Source organism: Canis aureus, chromosome 35 (assembly GCF_053574225.1).
Source record: "Canis aureus isolate CA01 chromosome 35, VMU_Caureus_v.1.0, whole genome shotgun sequence".
Classification (NCBI taxonomy): Eukaryota; Metazoa; Chordata; class Mammalia; order Carnivora; family Canidae; genus Canis; species Canis aureus.
Genome location: NC_135645.1, coordinates 1,257,174 through 1,276,723, shown reverse-complemented (window position 1 = coordinate 1,276,723; position 19,550 = coordinate 1,257,174). Strand labels below are relative to the sequence as shown.

General features: G+C 33.9%; 1 protein-coding gene across 28 annotated transcripts in view; it reads right to left on the bottom strand.

Annotated features, from left to right (window-relative positions):
- DLG1 (discs large MAGUK scaffold protein 1) overlaps positions 1-19,550 on the bottom strand; it is a 236,920-nt gene that overhangs the window by 97,051 nt on the left and 120,319 nt on the right. For all 28 annotated transcript variants that reach the window (XM_077883967.1, XM_077883970.1, XM_077883977.1 and 25 more), the window contains 3 exons: positions 12,497-12,550; positions 3,872-3,922; positions 1,221-1,345 (listed from right to left, as the gene is read on the bottom strand). In XM_077883967.1, coding sequence (XP_077740093.1) covers positions 1,221-1,345; positions 3,872-3,922; positions 12,497-12,550 — 230 coding nt within the window. The remainder of the gene's footprint in view (positions 1-1,220; positions 1,346-3,871; positions 3,923-12,496; positions 12,551-19,550) is intronic.

The following is a 19,550-nucleotide window of genomic DNA, read 5'->3' as shown; positions in this document are numbered from 1 at the left end:
ATTAAAAAAATAAAAGTTATATCTTGAAATTTATATGAAGCTAATGATTACATTACTTAATTAAAAGGTTCTTCATGTAAATAATTTATTTAAATTTGACACAGTAATATATTTTTTTTAAAGTTTGATTTGTTCCTAGTCCTAACTTCTCCCCTAGCTCTGGTCTCAGTTTAAATTGCATAGCATTTCATTAAGGGGAAAAATCATATGAAACTGGGCAGGGAAGGAGAACAAAACCCAATTAAAATATTAAAATTGATCCTGATGAGCTTCTTTGTAATTAGCTTTCTTAAGAGGAAAGAAACTTATGTGAAGACAGTTATATGTTAGAGTAAGTATTAAAGGTATGTTCTTTAGTGAAACAATTATTTGTGCTTAATTTTCACATAAGCACAAATAAAAACACAATTGGGAATTGTCTGCATTTACATGAATGGTCAAATTATTAATTTTATATCCAAATGATTTCATTAATAACATATCACCTTTTCTATCCAATGAGAAGTTTAGAAACTGAAGAGCTGCAGAAGGTATCAACAACCTTAAAACCAGACGTTATTTTTAACAGACCATATAGAAATCCTTAGTCCTAAAACTTTAGACTGTTACTACTTTAGACTGTTACTACTACAACACACACACACACACACACACACACACACACACACACACACCCCAACAAAAAAGGGAACAGGAAAAGTGCCATAATCTATGGTCTAAGGAAACATGATTGTAGAAGATATCTACAATGGAACACTACATTTAAACAAGAGACCAGTATTACTTTCATTCATTCAATTAAGAAAATGTATCAATTTAAACTTTGCATAATCTTTACTTTTTGTGGTATGGGATACAAACTCAGATATATATATATCATTGCTTGTATATCCTAAGTTTGTATACATGTTTCTTACCCAGAAAATAAATGGAAAACATTTTGTGAATATATTTAAAAATACAAAAGGAATTCTATGATTTCTATACATTTGCTTACAAACATTTAAAATAATCAAATTTATGATTCAACATGTTATAATATCAAATTCCTAAATGAAGAGGGAAACAATGCTTAGTGTACAATTGTCTCATTTGTTAGAGTATCTACCTTATGTTGGTTATTATGATAGTGCTTATTTGTATTGATGCCTTGGTTCCATCTGCCTAAGGAAAAATATACAAGGTATATTCACCATCACAACATTAAATGCAAAACATACCGTAATCTTCCATCTTGGGCAGCTGCTCCCCCTGCAATAATTTTGGTAATGAAAATACTTGAGTCATCTCCAATGTGTGGGTTGTCCGTACCTCCTGCAATACTGAAACCAAGCCCTGAATTTCCCTAGAGATAAAGGAAAAAAAAATTAAGCCTGAATATGAATTACCTTTCTTGATAGATTCCAGTCATTTTAGGACCTAGGAACTGTAAATAACATGGGAACACATTTATAAAGGTGTATATATAGGGGATATGAAAATTCTAAATTAAGAAATATAAGGAAAGCTCTTTTTTTTTCTCTATGTAGAATTCAAAGGCATTACTTCTGAGTAAGTACTAAGTTCTTTTGAAGTAAAGTATGTGGATCATACTTGGATCAGTCACCCCTCTGCAAGGTCACTATTAGGTCTCTTTCTTTTAGAATGTATCTCACTCATGTTTGGTAAGGCAAATGTCTCCTAGGAGAAAAGTACTGAGGTGATCTTCCTGGTACAATTATTTCTGAGTAGGTAAAACTAACATTATCTCAGCCTTTTAAAAATGGGGTAGAGGGTGCTACTTTTCTTTTACTAACCTTTCCATCAGCTGACTTTAAAATGACCAAATTGTATCTATTAAAAGTCATCATCCTTGACATGTTTAACCAAGATACCTGGAGAGCAAACGGCATTTTTTAATTCCGAAAGTTCAACCTGAGAAGCCAACTGGTGAGTTTTCTTGTTAACAAAATCAATTTTGCCAAAGAGGTGCTACTTGTTACTTGTTTCACGTACTGGGTTTCTGAACAATATTTTCTTTGAAGAAAAGTTTCTACTGCTACCAAAAATCTTTAAAGACAATTGTTCTAATCAATGGTATTAAAAAATGTTTGTTTTTGCAAAAATGTTCTATACTCTGGCTTTTAGGCAACTTGAATAAGCAGATAAATCTAAACTGGTAACTGTTAAATATTAAATAGCTTAAACATTCCCTCTACTATGATGTATTTTAAAACTCTATTTTAATAATTTTTTTGGTCTAAACTCTTTAAGAGTTACTAGAATTTGGTAATAGAATCAATAAGTTGTGTCATGTTACCAAGTTACTCAGGTACTCAAAGATTTTTTCTTTGCTTTTTTACAAATTGAGATAAAATCTACATATAACATCGTATAAATTTAAGGTGTACAATGTGTTGATCTGACATTTATATATTGCAATATGATTACAACTATTGCTTTAGCTAACATCTCTATCATGTCTCATAATTGTCATTTTTTTCTGTGGTGAGAATATTTAAGATCTAGCCTTTTGCCAATTTTTAAGTATATAATCTAGTCTTGTCAACTATAATCAGAATGCTGTGCATTAGATCTTCAGAAATCAATCCATCTCCTAGTTGCGAGTTTTTATCTTTTAACAACATCTCTCCAATTCCTGGTACTCAAGTTTTATAAGTAAGAAAAAAAAAAATGTCCAGTCTGAGCTAAATGAAATTTTTTAAGCTAAATGAATTTAAAAGGCACTGGGAAAGAATGAAAAATGAGTAAGATAAAAAGTTAATTATATATCAATTATATCTCAATAAAGCTGGAAAAAATATCATATTAAAATATGTATACTACATTAATATTACACTTGAGAGTTATTAACCTATTTTACTTAAACAGGTAACCCAAATTTGGATAGTGGGCAACAAAGATCTAGTATACATATAAAAGATCCTTTCAGGTCTATTTCCACTCAGAGTCCACTGTGGCTTCACACAGAAGTTAATCTAGTTATCTAGAATTTCAGTCTTAAACATTCAGTTACTTAGGCAATTTTCTTGTGTGAAACAATTCATTTCTTAAAAACGCTCATCAGACAAGGTGGCATTACTGAAATACATCATCATCTAAATGCAGATACTCTTAAGGGGTAAATATTTCAGAAAAATTCACAAATCTAAATCGTACCCTTAAGTTATTTTTGTCTGGGGGAGTACATAAATTATCAATAGGATCTTGTCCACTAGAACCATGGGTTATCACTTTGCTAAAGAAGAAAACTGTTAACAATAAGCATATTACTAGCATACTAATGCTTTAAATCAATAATGTTTTATATCAAAGATAAAAATGAAATTTAAAAACAAAAATCTGAGAAACTGTTAGACCAGGAGATATGGTAACTAAATGTAATAAATAATAACCAAATAAATAACTAAATAAAAAATAAATAACTAAATGTAATGTGGTATTCTAGGACTCTGAAAGAGAAAAACATAAAAACTAAGGAAATCCAAATAAAGTATAAACTTTAATGAATTATAATATGTCAATATTGGTTCATCAGTTGAAACAAATGTACTCTAGTAATGTAAGATGTTAACAATAGGCAAAACTGAGGCCAAAATAAATGGAAATTTCTGGTATAGCTTTTCTGTAAATCTAAAACTATTTCAAATAAAAAGTTTATTTTTTTAAAACAAGGTTATTAAAGAAAAGCAGCATGTTCTAAAAATACCACAGTATTATAATATGGGTACTTCTAAAAGAAACTAATATTACATGGTTCTTTTTTTGAAAAATCTTTTTTCTCTTGAATTCTATGTGAAAGAGCAGTATATTTAAAGAATTCTTTAGCAACAGATTTATGCATAAAAATATAAGATAATTAAATTTTTACCCTTTCAAGTGTGATTTCTTCATATTCATAATCTGCATCAGTGCCATTAACCTAATAGGGGAGAAAAGAAGTAGCATAGAAATTTAGCGTATAAAATTTGAAATGTCAAGACATTATATTTTTGTATGACTTTATTAATGCAAACCTGTTAAATGTGCTAGTAATCATATAATTTGGCTTCATTTTTAATAATTTTAAATAAAATTTTCAAGGAATAGAAGAGTACAAATATGAGTAATGAGCTGACGTTCATGATATTATGACTTTCAAATACAGAAAGGGTACATACAGCTTTTTATATTATGGAACTTAAACTCTTTTCACTGCCTTGGATCCACACATATAATCAGTTGCCAATTTTCACTGATTCGAATACTTCAATTTTTCTGAAAACCATCACCTCTTCATTCTCATCTTTATTACCCTGATTGAAGCCTTTGTTAATCTTCTCTGGACAAGTGCCAATGTAACCTACCTAATCTCTTACATTAGTATTCTCTGCTGCCCAAATAACTCTAACGTGTTAAGAGTTTACACTGATGAATATTTTTGAAGGCCATGTCTAATAACAGACTTGCTCTAAAACTTTCAGAAACTCTCATACAAGGCTCTGTATGAACTGACCCCAATCTTTCACTTAGCTTCATTCCTAAAAGATATAACTCACTTTTTCATGAGCGTTACATACCATCAAATTTAAATGACTTGCCCCTTCCTTTGCATATCTTGTAAGTTCCCACCTCTTACTTTAGTGCTTCCTCTGTCACAAATTTCACTTATATATTCCATCTTCAAATTTGATTCCTCATTCAAGTTCTTGCTCACATCTTATAGACAAGCACTTTATTTTACAACTTCCAATTTATTCCCTATTCCCTCCTGGAAGCAGTAATTTTCACAGTGAAGGCCATTGGTGAAAGGTAAATAATCCTTGGGACTGGATTAATCTAGGTTCATGCCCCATTGCTTTAACGTTTCTGATATGAAGCTGTACAAAATACCGGAGTCATATAGGGATTGTGATAAACTGCATTTCTTTAGATGCTTCCCCTCTTCCATCCTACATGCTCTTTTGCAACATGACGAAATCATCCTACCATCAAGAGATGTCATCTATTTATCCTTCCCTTGGATGTAGGCAGGTCCTAGATGAACTTTGTTAAAAAGAATGTGGCACAAATGATGCTGTGTGGTTTCTAAAGGTCATATGATACCTTGTAATATATACCTTTGTCTTAGAAGGTACTTTCTTAGAAATTAGGAGCTATAATGTGAGGAAGATCAACTAGCCCATGAGAAGATTCAAATGAAGGAGAATTAAGGCCCTTGGCCAAAAGTCCCAGCTGCACTCCAAACTAGCAACAAGCATCAACTGCCAGTCACATGAATGAGGCTATTTTGGATCTTCCAGCCTTTTCCAGTGTCCCAGCCAATATGAAGCAGAAGAACCTTCCAGTTAACCCAGAAAATCATGAGAAATAATGAATTGTTTTTTAAGCCACTGAAGTTTCAGAGTGGTTTGTTATACAGCAATATTCTGAATATTCTGAATCAACAGAATAATGACATCTATGTAAGCTACTTTGCTTTTTCTTCACTATACTGTAAAAGAAAGCACCCATAATTCAGGTCCAGTTTAGGGCTTAGGAGTTTTTTCTTGAGGGCTTTTGAAATTCATCTCTTTTTGGGTTTTGTTTTTCTTTTCTAAGATTTTATTTGTTTATTCATGAGAGACAGAGACACACACACACACACACAGAAAGAGAGAGAGAGAGAGAGAGAGAGAGAGAGAGGCAGAGACACAGGCAGAGGGAGAAGCAGGCTCCATGCAGGAAGCCTGATGTGGGACTCGATCCGGGATCTCCAGGATCAGGCCCTGGGCAGAAGGCGGCACTAGACCACTGAGCACCCGGGCTGCCTTTTTTTTTTTTTTTCCAAGATTTTATTTATTTATGAGAGAGAGAGAGAGAGAGACCCAGGCAGAGGGAAATGCAGGCTTCATGCAGGAAGTCCGACATGGGACTCGATCCTGGGTCTCCAGGACCATGCCCTGGGCTGAAGGCAGCGCTAAACCATTGATCCACCCAGGCTGCCCATCTTTTGGGGTTTTCTTGGCATTAATCAATTCAAACCCAATTGCTACTTTGTTTCCTTTCTCATCTAAATAGCTTTTCTTCTTGTTTTTGAGATTATGTTATGATACATATATATACACATGTAATTTTTTTAATCTTTCATTTTGTATGAGTGCTGACAATACTGACTCCATCTTTGGCCCTTTGTCTTGTTCATATGTTCACTTGATGACCTCTCAGGGCCACAAGTTCCATGCCCCTTGGAGATTAATATACATACCTTAGAAATGCCCACTAAAACCTAGATGTGGGAAGGCTTGCTTTGGCCTACCATGAATCTGTTAAGGGATTATAGTCTTTTCTCTCCCTGATGTATAGGTGGTGCCACAAGATATAATTAAAGGTTAGTTGTCAGTTAGGTGCACATGAGCCCTTTGATCTCACTACAATGCCCTCTGCAAGTCCCTTCGTCCTAGAAAATCTGTGAACTAAGGTCCAGACTTTATGGAGAACAGCCATACAGCTGCCATGGATTGTCAAAAATCCGAGTCCCTCACCCACTTCTCCCCTAGTCAGTAAGTTACCTTGAATAAAATTCTGTAAACTGTATGGCGTGGCCTGCTTTGTTTTCTGGTTTCCAAGTGCCTTTTCAGTTTATGGGATATTTTACTGTCCCTCCCCAACCTTTAACAGATTTCTGTGCATCTAGAATTCCTACCAACTTGACTGGAAGTCATTTGTCATGAATAAAAATAAAACCCATACCTGCAGCTATACCACTTTTCTTATTGTAAAGGTTATCTGATCATCTTTATTTTTCTTTGCATAGACTTGCCAAAAGTCTGTTTTATCAAAGTAGTTTTAATATTACTGATTAATCTATCACATTCTATGCTATTACTTTCTGCTTTTATTTTTATCAGTTCTTTATTCTTTCTTTAGACTTTTTATTAAAGATTTTTGAGCTGAACACCCAATTCATTTATGCTGATTACTCTTCTATTTTTAAAAACATCCATTAAAGTTAATAAATTTTCTTCAGCACATGGCTTTGGCTAAATCCCAAAGCTGCTACACTGGGCTCTATTTTTATTCATGTGTTTGTTTCTAAATACTCTGAAATTTTATTCTGGAGAACATTTCAACATAACTATGCTTATATGGCCCTTTTGGTGTTAATAAGTCAAATTTCTGTACCTTATGATCTATAAGAAATTTGAGTTTCACCATTAGGCCTTCTTGAATGGTAAGTATATGGGAAATGTGCTTGGTGCTTAATTTAATGTTAAGTCATCAAGATCTGCTAAGGATTTCAGGTAACATAGAGGGATTATAAAAAGGTAGAAAGACCATATGGACCTTAAATGACTATTTGCTGAACCTTCAATAACTTGAAATTTCCTGATAATTTCAGATATAGAGACAATGTAATAACAACATTAAACATATTCAAACTGGGCTTCAAAATACCAAGAGTACATTAATTACCAAAACCAAAAATTACTTTGTAGGTATCACTTCAGTAACAGTAAAAATGAAAATAAAACAAAAAACAAAAAAACCTGAACAATGCGGTGTAATATTTTCAACAGCAATATGGCAATGTTTTTTAGCAAGACTACAAAATGGATAGTTTGCTTAGTTTTCCTTTTGTATCGTTACAAAATGTGGCTTCCAATAGGAATGAAATGCTTGCCTGATGTATTATTTATATTATATAAGGTTTATTACTCTCAATTAGCATGAGAGGGTGAGACTTAGCATGGGAATAAAACCCAAGGAGATTGATCTTCAGGCAAAATGAACATATTATTGACAAAATAATTTTTCTTCTTTAATAATATGAGAGTAGATCTAGAATACTTCCTGAGAACTGTCATTGTTAATATTTTCTAGCTTTTAAATTTAGGCCCATAAGCAAAATGGGATTGTGTAGGGGATCAAAGCTGGAGCAGAAACTAGAAGTAAACTGGGGCCTGTGAAAGGTACTAAGCAATGAGGAATATTCTTGAAAGTTTTTGAGCATCAAGTAGGTTTAACAGATTTTCCAGAAAAGGAACTATGATAGTATGGAACAGAAATGGAGAGCAATTGGAAAAAAGTAATTTGGTGAGGAAGTTATGGCAGTAGTCTGGGTAAAAAGCACAAATTACAAAGGCATTTAAGAACAGGTGGTAAATTCCTAAATATTAAAAAAATAAAGTCCTAACGTTTGTGGAGAAAAAACCCTACGGAGCTGTAACTAAGAGCAATCAATCTAAAAGAAACCTAACCACCAAAAAAAAAAAAAAAAAAAAAAAAAAAAAAAAAAAAAAATTCAGATTATACAACATATGTTTAAGTAAGTTGTATTCCATTGATCTATCCAGTTTTGGACCATAAGTATGCTGCTTTAATTACAGATGTTTTATAATATGTTTTATTATCCGGTAGGGAAATATCTCACAATTACTTTTATTTTAAATTTTACTTGACTATACTTGAGTTTTTACTTTTCTTTTATTTTTTTTTTCAAAGACTTTATTTGAGAGTGTGAGCCAGAGAGACAAACGACACAAGCAGGGAGCGGCAGGGGCAGAGGGAGAAGCAGAGCCCCGCTAAGCACGCTCTCCCCAATCCTAATTGACTCCAGGATCATGACCTGAGCTGAAGGCAGAAGTTTAACCGATTGAGCCACCCAGGCGCCCGGACTTTTTACTTTTTTATACAACAATACAGTTCAACAGAAGTTTCTGTGATGATAAAATTTTCTCTAAATCTGCCTCATCCAATATAGGAGTCACTGCCCACATATGGTTATTGAGCACTTGAAATGTGGCTACTGCAAAAGAAACTAAATCCTAAAATTCTTCCTTTTTGTTTCTCTCATCCCTTCTTTCTCCCTTCCCCATCTCCTTTCCTGCCCCCCCCCCCCCCACACTCGCTCTCTTTTTTGAGGCTGTAACGGATACTACACCAAAGTTAGAGATTCATCTGGGGAAAATGATGATCTCCACATTATCTTCCTGCAATTAGGTATTCTTTAATGCCATCAGTAAAATTTTATAGTTTTCTTACTAAAAACTGTAATTTCCTGTTAAGCTGATTGCTAGGTATTTTATATTTTGTTGATAAGGGTTAATGGACTCATTTACAACTATTACTAGTATACTGGAATAGCACTTATGAATTTTTAAGTTGTACAAATTTTTTCTTTTTAATACAATTTGCTTTAATTGTGGGTGTGTGTGTATGTATGTGTGTGTGTGTGTGTGTGTGTGTGTGTGTGTATATATATATATATGCATGCCATAAATAGGCAGAGAAAAATTTATGACACAGATATCCTCAGTCCCTTATAGGCCCAAATATTTTCATTTCCTCATTAGCCTATACCAATATATTTAAACAGGACAGAATTCTATTACCTAATCAGTATAAGACTTCTCCAAAGGAAGATTTTAAAAGAAGCCCAATTTACTAATTCCTTATTGTTTAGGTTCAATTCAGTAATTCCTTTCTAACTATAAGATTAATATATTGAAAGTCAATATTCTATCAACATTCATGTGACTCATAGTTCCTATTAATGCATAATCTCAGGCAATTAAAAGTTTCAAAGTCTATACCATCACAAGGTAAGAATCTAAAAATAAAAATGTATTGAGAAGAAAATGTTCTTCCTAATGAAAAATTAACATAACTAAATACAAAGTATTAACCCCAAAAGAATTTACTTATAAGATTTTACTAAATAATGAGCAGCAAATTTATGTTGATTTAAAATTATAAGGAGTAATCAATTATATCACATATGGAAAAAGTGAAGAAGCTTTTAGTATGTAAGAAAACTACAAAAGTCAAATTGAATGAATTTTCCTAAGCATCAGTAATTTGTAGTATGTCTTAAGAAAAAAACAAAAAGACAAACAGGGACGCCTGGGTGGCTCAGTGATTGGGTGTCTGCCTTCGGCCCAGGGCGTGATCCTGGAGTCCCGGGATTGAGTCCCACATCAGGCTCCCTGCATGGAGCCTGCTTCTTCCTCTGCCTGTGTCTCTGCCTCTCTCTCGAATAAAAAAAAAAAAAAAAAAAAGATGAGATTTCAACATATTACTTTACTTCCATCTTATTACTAAAACCAGTAAGAACTTAGAATTTTTGTTTTTAACTTTGTCTTCCCTTAACCTTTTTCACTACTTTAAAAAAAAGAACAGGAATGCAGAGAGACAGAATCAACCCCAATGCCAATGAAATTATATCAATTAATACTATACTGAGTATAATACATCATACTTAATAGTAAAAGGCTGAAAGCTTTTCTCCATGGATCAGGAACAAGACCAGGATATTTGCTCTTGCAACTTCTATTAAACACTGTAATGGAGGTCCTAGTCAGAGCAATTAGGCAAAAATAAATGCATCTTGATTACAAAAGGAAGAAGTAAAACTATTTGCAGATAGCATGATTTTATGTAAAAATATTAAAAGAATCTATACAAAAATACTACTAATGAGATCAGTAAGGCTTCAGGATAGAAGATCAAAATCTATCATATTTCTTCTTTTTTTAAAAAAAATATTTTATTTATTTATTCATGAGAGACAGAGGGAGAGAGGCAGAGACATACGCAGAGGGAGAAGCAGGCTTCCTGTGGGGAGTCTGATGTGGGACTCAATCCCAGGATCTCGGGATCATGACCTGAGCCAAAGGCAGATACTCAACCACTGAGTCACACAGATGCCCCAAAATCTATTATAGTTCTAAATGAATTCTTAAAAATCCAGTATATTCAATACATCAGCAATAAAAAAATCCATAAATAAAATTAAGCAATTCCATTTACAATAGCATTAAAAGAGTAAAATACTAAGGAATAAATATTAAATGAAATAAGTCTAAGACTTGTACACTAAAAATTAAAACATTATTGAAAGCAATTAAAGATGTAAACAAATGAAACGCCATCCTGTGTTCATGGATTAGAAGACATAATATCCATAAGACAGCAACACTGCCCACATTTACCTACAGATTCAAATCGATTCCTATCAAAATCCTAGCTGTTCTTTTGTTGCATGCAGAAATTGACAAGCTGATCCTAAAATTCATATAAAAACACATAGAATCCAGAATAGCCAAAACAAACCTAAAAAGTTGCAGGACTTATACCTTCTGATTTCAAAAATTATACCATGTGGTACTGGCACTAGGATACACATACAGATCACTAGTAAGGAATTAAGAATCCATAATAAATCCATATTATTTATTTATTTTTATTTATTTTTATTTTTTAAAGAGAGGGAGAGTGCACGTGAGTGGGGCTGGTGTGGGGGGGAGGTGGAGAGGGAGAGAGAATCTTAAGCGTGCTCCACACCTAGCACGGAGCCAGACGCAGGGCTCAATCTCACAACCCTGAGATCATAACCTAAGCCAAGATCAAAAGTTGCATGCTTAACTGACCATGGCATCCAAGTGCCCCAAATCATGTATTTATAACTAACTGATTTCTTACAAGGATGCCAAGACCATTCAACATAGAAAGAAGTTTTTTCAACAAATAGTGATGGGACAGGACAACTGGTATCCACAAGCAAAAGAATGAAGTTGGACCTTTACCTCCCAGAATAAAAATAACTCAAAATGGATCAAAGATCTAAGTCTAACAGCTACAACTACAGAACTCTCAGAAGAAAACCTAAGGGTCCTCATTACCTTGGATTAGGCAATGTTTTTGTTTTATTTTTTAAAAATATGTATGTATGTATGTATTTATGACACACACATAGAGGCAGAGATACAGTCAGAGGGAGAAGCAGGCTCCCTATGGGAAGCCTGATACAGGACTCAATCCCAGGACTCCGGGATTACAACCTGAGCCAAAGGCAGACGCTCAGCCACTGAGCCACCCAGGTGTCCCAGATTAGGCAATGTTTTAAAGTACACATTGAAATCAACTATGTTCAAAAATGGGAAAAAAGTACTTTTACAGTCTATAAAATTATGTACCATTTGATTGGGGGGGGAAAAAAAAAGCATGAGAACTACTACTACTACTTCAACATCTCCAAAGGCATTTTCCTTTGGAGTAAAAAATGTTAGATTAGATTCTGCTGTTCTAGCTGCTTATCTTTAAGGGCTTTTTAACAAAGTAAGTTTATAAAGAAGCACTAATCATTTTAATATGAACTTATAACTACTTTAACATTTGAACGTACATACAAACCTGGATACTAAAATTCTAGTCAATCAACTAGATTTCTAAACTGACTGGACATATCGCACTGTGTAAGTGACCATTAGTCAGCGATAGCCTTTAGTGAAAATTAATCATTTTAATTTAAAAATAAGTCATAAATTTCTATTTCAACATTTCTGCTTTATACAGGTATGGGGAAAAAACCACCAGAAAGGGACAGTATTGCTTTACCTTCTTTAATAATTAACAGAGCAGTGAAACAGCACGAGAACAATGTATTAGAGAAAATGAAGCTGTGATCTTTGTGTATGTATCAAAACTGAACAGGAAAAGCAGAATTACTTAAATGTGTGGAAGAAATTGAACTTACATAAGTTGATGTTTCCAAGCTATCTGTGTTGACCAATACTGGAGGAGGATTTGCCTTAAAGAAAAGAATTGCAAATGTGTTAGCTTAACAGGAAAATTGACACATTGCATATCAATGTTCACACATGTTGGAAGCAAATGAAAGATTTGCTATTTCTTAAATTATACTTTTTATAATTTTATGAGCTTTCCATATGTTAATCAAGGATTCCAGTTTTCAGCATCAGATGAAAAGAAACAGACATAAACAGTTACATTTAATTTGCATTTGAAAAATAAATTATTTCTGCGAAAACAGACAAAATTTTCTTAAGATTTTAAAGTTTACCAGCCTTCTTAAAAAGTCCACAAATATTCTTTGCATAAGAATGCTTCCCAAATTGCTCAGAAATCATTACCTTTATCTATTCTCAAGGATACCATGGAAAAGATTCCAATCTTTTATCTCCCAGAAACAAATTCTATTTTCAGCTCCAATTACTGCTCTCTACCTTTTATTCTAGACAACTCACAGAATAACAATGCTCAAAAAACAAAAAAAAGGCAAAACAAGAAAACAAGTAGAATAATACATGTCTGATTAAGTATGGATTGAAGGAAGCTTAGTCTTCTGGTTTTACTGGAAAGTTATTATATAGGTGAAATTAAATTTTAAGAATAAAATATAATAAATATCAAATAAAAAACATATCAGAACATATCAGAAAACTGATGTGATCCCCCTCAAAATTATCTTTCTCCTGTGTATTTAAGAGTATGAAAGTACCATATCAAAAGACATTTTCAGAGAATCAAAAAAAAGACTGTCCTTTAAAGAAATTTTAGGAGAAATGTTTATAAACATTAATAAGTTCTGCTATTCCAACTAACTAAGGAATTATACATAAAAACAGTCTGAAAAAAAATAACGGTATGAAAGAAACATACAAAATAACAATTTTCTTGAAGTGTATGGGCTTTTCTAAAAGGTTCAAGTGTTTTACACTATATTTAGCTAAGTATTAAACCTGGATGATACTATAAAATGCTTAAAGACAACACAGTTGCATGGTTAAATAATTATATGCATTTAGGCTACATGAAGCAGCAGGTTAAAAATGAGAATATTATATACATTATTATATATTATATATATATACATCAATATGTATTATTATATATACATTATTATATAATGCAAACATGACATTAACTACTTTATATGCAGGTCCTACCTTTGAATGTAATAATCTATCTTCAAATGATTTAGTGAAAACTGAACCTAATAAATACAAATATTGCTTTAAAAATTTTTTTAATTTAAATTCAATTAACATAATATAAATACTATTTGTAAGATTATTTAAGTAAAATTAGTCAACTTGCAGACATTTGACATTTTATGAATATCTGAAATTATTCAATGATCTATAGATTCCTCAAACTGATAATATCTCACATCATTAAAAAAATTTTAAAAAAATTTTAAAGATGTTTATTTATTTATTCATGAGAGACACACAGAGGCAGAGACATAAGCAGAGGGAGAAGCAGGCTCCCTGGGGGGAACCCTGATGTGGAACTCAATCCCAGGACCCTGGGATAGACACCCAACCACTGAGCCACCCCCATGTATCCTAATATATAGCCACCCCCAGGTGTCCTAATATATACTTTTTAAGACTCTTTTCTGGGTCATTTTAAACTCAGGGTCTTCTGATTCTGATGGCATGGGGGATTTTTGGTGCTGATAAAATGTCCACAGATCTACCCGACTCTATTTAACATACATAAAGTGGAACAAGGTTTAATGGACTCTGCTCTTGGTGGGGGAAAAGTGAGCTAGATTCAGGCCCTATGAACTTCCATTTCCTAGAAGTCTTTTCTTTTTTAAAATTAAAAAAAATATATATTTTTTATTGGAGTTAGATTTGCCAACATATAGTACGATACCCAGTGCTCATCCCCTCAAGTGCCCCCTCAGGGCCCGTCACCATCACTCCATCCCCTTGCCCACCTCCCCTTCCACTACCCCTTGTTCGCTTCCCAGAGTTAGGAGTCTCTCATGTTTTGTCACATCATTATAAAAATCAATGGCACAACTTCACCTTATTTTGTTTAAGCAATTACAGAGGACAGCAAGAAAGGAATGGGTACTTAAAGTTACAAAGCAAGTTATATTCCTCGAAAACTATGGCAATGAAGTCTTTGGGTTCCCTTTGCCCATTTATTACCAAACATACAGTGGAAAAAGTTGTTTTTTTTAATCATAATTTTATAGAAGTTATCTTTTGATTCTAGTTATATAAGAAGTCTATTTGACATTGAAATATAGGCAAATAAAATAATATAAAGCATTAAATCTACTTCAAAACAAAATAATGGCCATGAGAAGTCAGGAATGGGAGGTATTATGGATCTTAAGAATGCACGTGAGTTAATGATTGTAGTTCGGTGATAAGTATACATGGGAGGAGTTCACTGTACTACTCCCTCTACCTATAAGTATTTTTGAAAAATTTCATAATAAATTTATTTATTTATATGAAGCTCAAGTGGCATGATCTGTTTCAGGTTTAGCTGTCTAAAATAAAGATAAAAATATTTAAGACTGTGTTAGCAGGTATAGAATCAGAACATTTGACTTGGAATAAACTATACTTACTTAAAAGCTTGTGATTTTCTAAGTTCTTGTATTACAAGATACAGAAATGGTATCTGACAAAGTAATACTCCCTAGTTCTCCAATTCGGAGGAGGTAGGAAGTAAATGGATAGAACAATTTGAATGGGTTTGGAGGATATGATACATAATTCAGAAAAAAAAAAGTGCCCTAGCAACAAAGCTATTTAGGCTACTTAGTTCTAAAGAAGAGTGACACACAAAGATCTGCCCACAGAAAGCACTACCCTCAAATAGCTGAGGTAAAGAGCACTAAACAGTTGAACATCTGGCTAGTTTAAGACTTGGGATCTGTGACTGGGACAGTAGGTAGCAGAACAGGTGACATGAAATTATCAGCTCTGCTTAGGAGTCAATCAAACAACAGGACTTGAGAAGAATCTACTTGAAAGTTACTTCAAATGAAAAACCCCTTCCCCTGAACCTTGCTTCAAGTGACACCTACTGAATGACTTGGTTCTAGTGCTGCGTCTATCTCACTGTACTATTCAGTAACTCTGACTATATAGTATATAGGTAAGTCACAAGCATTACTGAAACTCATTTTCTCCATCTATAAAGAGACAGCAACACATGCCTTCACCTAAGAGGACGACTATGTGATGATCCAGCAAATATAAAGGAAAATTTATTGTAAACCACAGAAATCTACTGTTAATCTATTATCATATATTTACCATTGTGTATGTTTCAACTAGAACAATAATGAAATCCTATAACACAATCAGATTTGTGGGCAGGGGTTAGCAAAGGGACAGGGATATTCCAGAAAGAGGAACTAACAAACCCCTAAAGAATTTGACCAAATATCAGTAAGAAGACTTAAACAGGGCAGCCCAGGTGGCTCAGCAGTTTAGTGCCACCTTCAGCCCAGGGCGTAATCCTGGAGACCCGGGATCGAGTCCCACATCGGGCTCCCTGCGTGGGGCCTGTTTTTCCCTCTGCCTGTGTCTCTGCCCCTCTCTCTCTCTCTCTGTGTTTCTCATGAATAAATAAAATCTTTTTTTTTTTTAAAAGAAGACAAACATAATTTTGCTCATCCAACTTTTACTATTCCATTTCATTAATAATGGGCCTCATAGGGATTATGGCTGTAACACACTGCAGCATCCTTAAAGAATTTCAGAAAGCAGTATTACATAAAAAAAAAAAAAAAACACATAAAATAATTCTAAAATCCAGTTATTTAAAAACGGGCCAAAGTTAGGAGTTAAGAAAATGCTTTTATGCTGTGCATTGTATTTCTCCTTCTTAACCATTTATCAAAGTTTCATTATGTTATTTGTTTAATGTCTGTCTCCTTCTTCCCTACTAAATTATAAACAAGTGTTTTTCATATGAAGAACTCACAAACCCCAGAGAACACATCCTGGATTCTAATTTGAGACACACTGCATTAAAAGTTAAATGCTATCACGTAGGGAATCAATGTAATTAGAGCAAATATAAAAACAAAAAGGATGGATTCTAGGAAGATGGCAGAAAAGGAAGCTCCACAAATTCGTCACCTAGATAATAACCGCATTGCCAGAATCTATGTGATTTATCTATTTTGGAATTCTGCTGAATTTCAGACTAGTCTATTGAAGGCTTGCAACTTCCATGGGAAATACTAGATGATAAACTGTGGTTAATTCAGTCAATTTCAGTTCTTGGCACAATAGCAGCTATCGAACTCCCACTCCTCTGCCCTGTAACAGCTAGCTGGGCAAGCGTTCCTGGAGCAGCTGGCACAAAACTTGCACAAGCCAGGAAGACCAAAAAAACGCAAAAACAAACAAAAAAATTATCCTCCAAATATAGGGGATCTTTGCTGCTTCTGATCACAGAGGTACAGACAAAGAGACCATGGCCATTATTGAGCTGCCCATAATTGATACAAGTCCCTCTCCCTCTGGTTGCAGTGACGTCCAGAAGGCAAGCATCTACTTGCACCATTTCATTTTTCGTTTTCCCTTTGAGAGTCAGACACTGAAACCTAAGATATTCAAAAGCAGTCACATGTACAAGGGAAATTAGAATATGACTGTGCATACCCCCAATAAAGGCCTGAGGAAGGCCTTAAGTTTATACTGCAGACTGATTCTTGGCAGAGAGATAGTCTACAACAATTAAAAATCCCCCCAAACAACAAAAAAGTAAAAATAAAAAACAGCACCTTAGGAAAGGGGAAGGATCTGATTTCCAGAGTTATAGCATCATAAGGGTAAAACATCCAGTTTTCAGTGAAGAAATCCAAAGGCATGCAAAGAAACAGTAAAGTGTGGTTTATTCAAAGGAAGAAAAAAAGAAACTGCCTTTAAAAAAAAACCTGGTAAAAAAATAATAAAAAATAAAAAATAAAATAAAAAAATTGAAAAAACCTGGTATGATCTACTAGACAAAGACTTTGAAACAACCATATTAAAGACGTTCAAAGAACTAAAGAAGATAGACAAACAAAATGAAAAAAAATGGGAAAATTTACAAAAGAATAGAAAAATCAATGAAAGATAGAAAACCAAAAGGAAATTCTGGAGTGGAAAAGTTCAATAAATGAAATGAAAAATTCACTAGAGCAACTCAAAGGCAGATTTGAGTGGGCAGAAGAATTAACAAACTTGAAGACAGGACAATGGAAATGATTAAGTCTCAGAATAGAAAAAAAGAACTAAAGAAAAATGACAAGACACTAAGGGAACTTGGATCACCATGAAACAGACCAACACAAACATCATGGGAGTCCCAGAAGAGAGATCAAGGAGCAGAGAAAATAGCTGAAGAAATAATGACCAAAACATTCCCAAATTTGATAAACACAACAACACTTAAATACAAACATCCAAGAAGCTCAACAAACCCATGGTAGGATGAACTCAAGGAGATTCACACTGAGACACACTATTATCAAACTGTTGAAAGACAAAGACAATTTTGAGAGCAGAGAGAAAAAAGTGACTCATTACATACAAGGGATCTTTAATAAGATTATCAACAGGTTTCTTAGAAACTATGGAAGTGAGAAAGCAGTGTATCGATACACATTTAAAATACCAAAAGAAGAAAATGCCGTCAACCAAGAACCCTGTATCTGGCAATAGTGTCCTTCAAATGTGATGGAGGAATTAAGATATTCCCAGATAAACAAAAGCTGGCAGGGTGGAGGGTGGGTTCATTACCAGTACAGATGCCCTGAAAAAAAATCTTTGCTAAAGAGAGTCCTGTAGGTTAACTGAGTACAATGTTTGCAGTGGGTTTTTCAAGTATGAAAGATGAAAAGAATTCTGTAGATGGGTGACAGTGATGGTTGCACAACAATATGAATGTACTTCATACCACTGATATGGAGGGGTGCTTAGGTGGCCCAGTTGGCTAATAATCATCTGCCTTCAGCTCAGGCCATGATCCTGAGACTGAGCCCTATATGGGCTTTCTGCTTGACTGGGAGGAGCTTGCTTCTTCTCTCCCTGTGACTCCCTCTTGCTCTCTAATAAATAAAATCTTTAGAAAAAATATCACTGATATGTAAACTTAAAAATGGTTTCTAAGAAGGTAAATTTTTACATTATGTGTATTTTGCCACAACTAAAAAAAAAATTGAAAAAAATGTATGACCTCAAAATAATTATGCCAATGCATCAAAGACAAATTGAAACATATTCTACAAAATAACTAGCTTGCTTTCTTCTAAAATGCCACATTCATGAGAGACAGTCTGTGGGGCTACTCCAGATTAAAAGAGACTGAAGGCAATGTGAAATCCTGGACTGGCCAAAGGACCTATTTTTGTTTTTCCCATAAAGAACATTATTGGGGCAATTGGCATAATATAATTAAGGTCTGCAGATTAATCTGATACTAGTTTTATGTTAATATTCATTTTCTGATATAGTTCACTGTATTATGGTAATGTTTTTGTTCTTAGGAAAAATATTTAGTGTTATAAAATATTTGTATTTAGAGGTAAAAGAGGCATGACAGAAACTTCTTTTGACATGATTCATAGGGGCACCTGGGTGGCTCAGTGGTTGAGCATCTGCCTTTGGCTCAGGGTGTGATCCTGCGGTCCTGGGATTGAGTCCCACATCAGGATCCCCTTAGGGAGCCTGCTTCTCCCTCTGCCTGTGTCTCCACCTCTCCCTCTGTGTCTCTTACAAATAAATAAATAAAATTTTAAAAAAATTTAAAAAAGAAACGATTCATAAAAACTAATTACATAGAAAGAAAAATGGTAAAGCAAATATAGTAGGTAAAAATATTAAGAATTGGGGGATCTGGTAAAGGTATATGGGAAACTATTACTGAAATGATTTGAAAATAATGTAAAATAGGGGATCCCTGGGTGGCGCAGCGGTTTGGCGCCTGCCTTTGGCCCAGGGCGCGATCCTGGAGACCCGGGATCAAATCCCACGTCG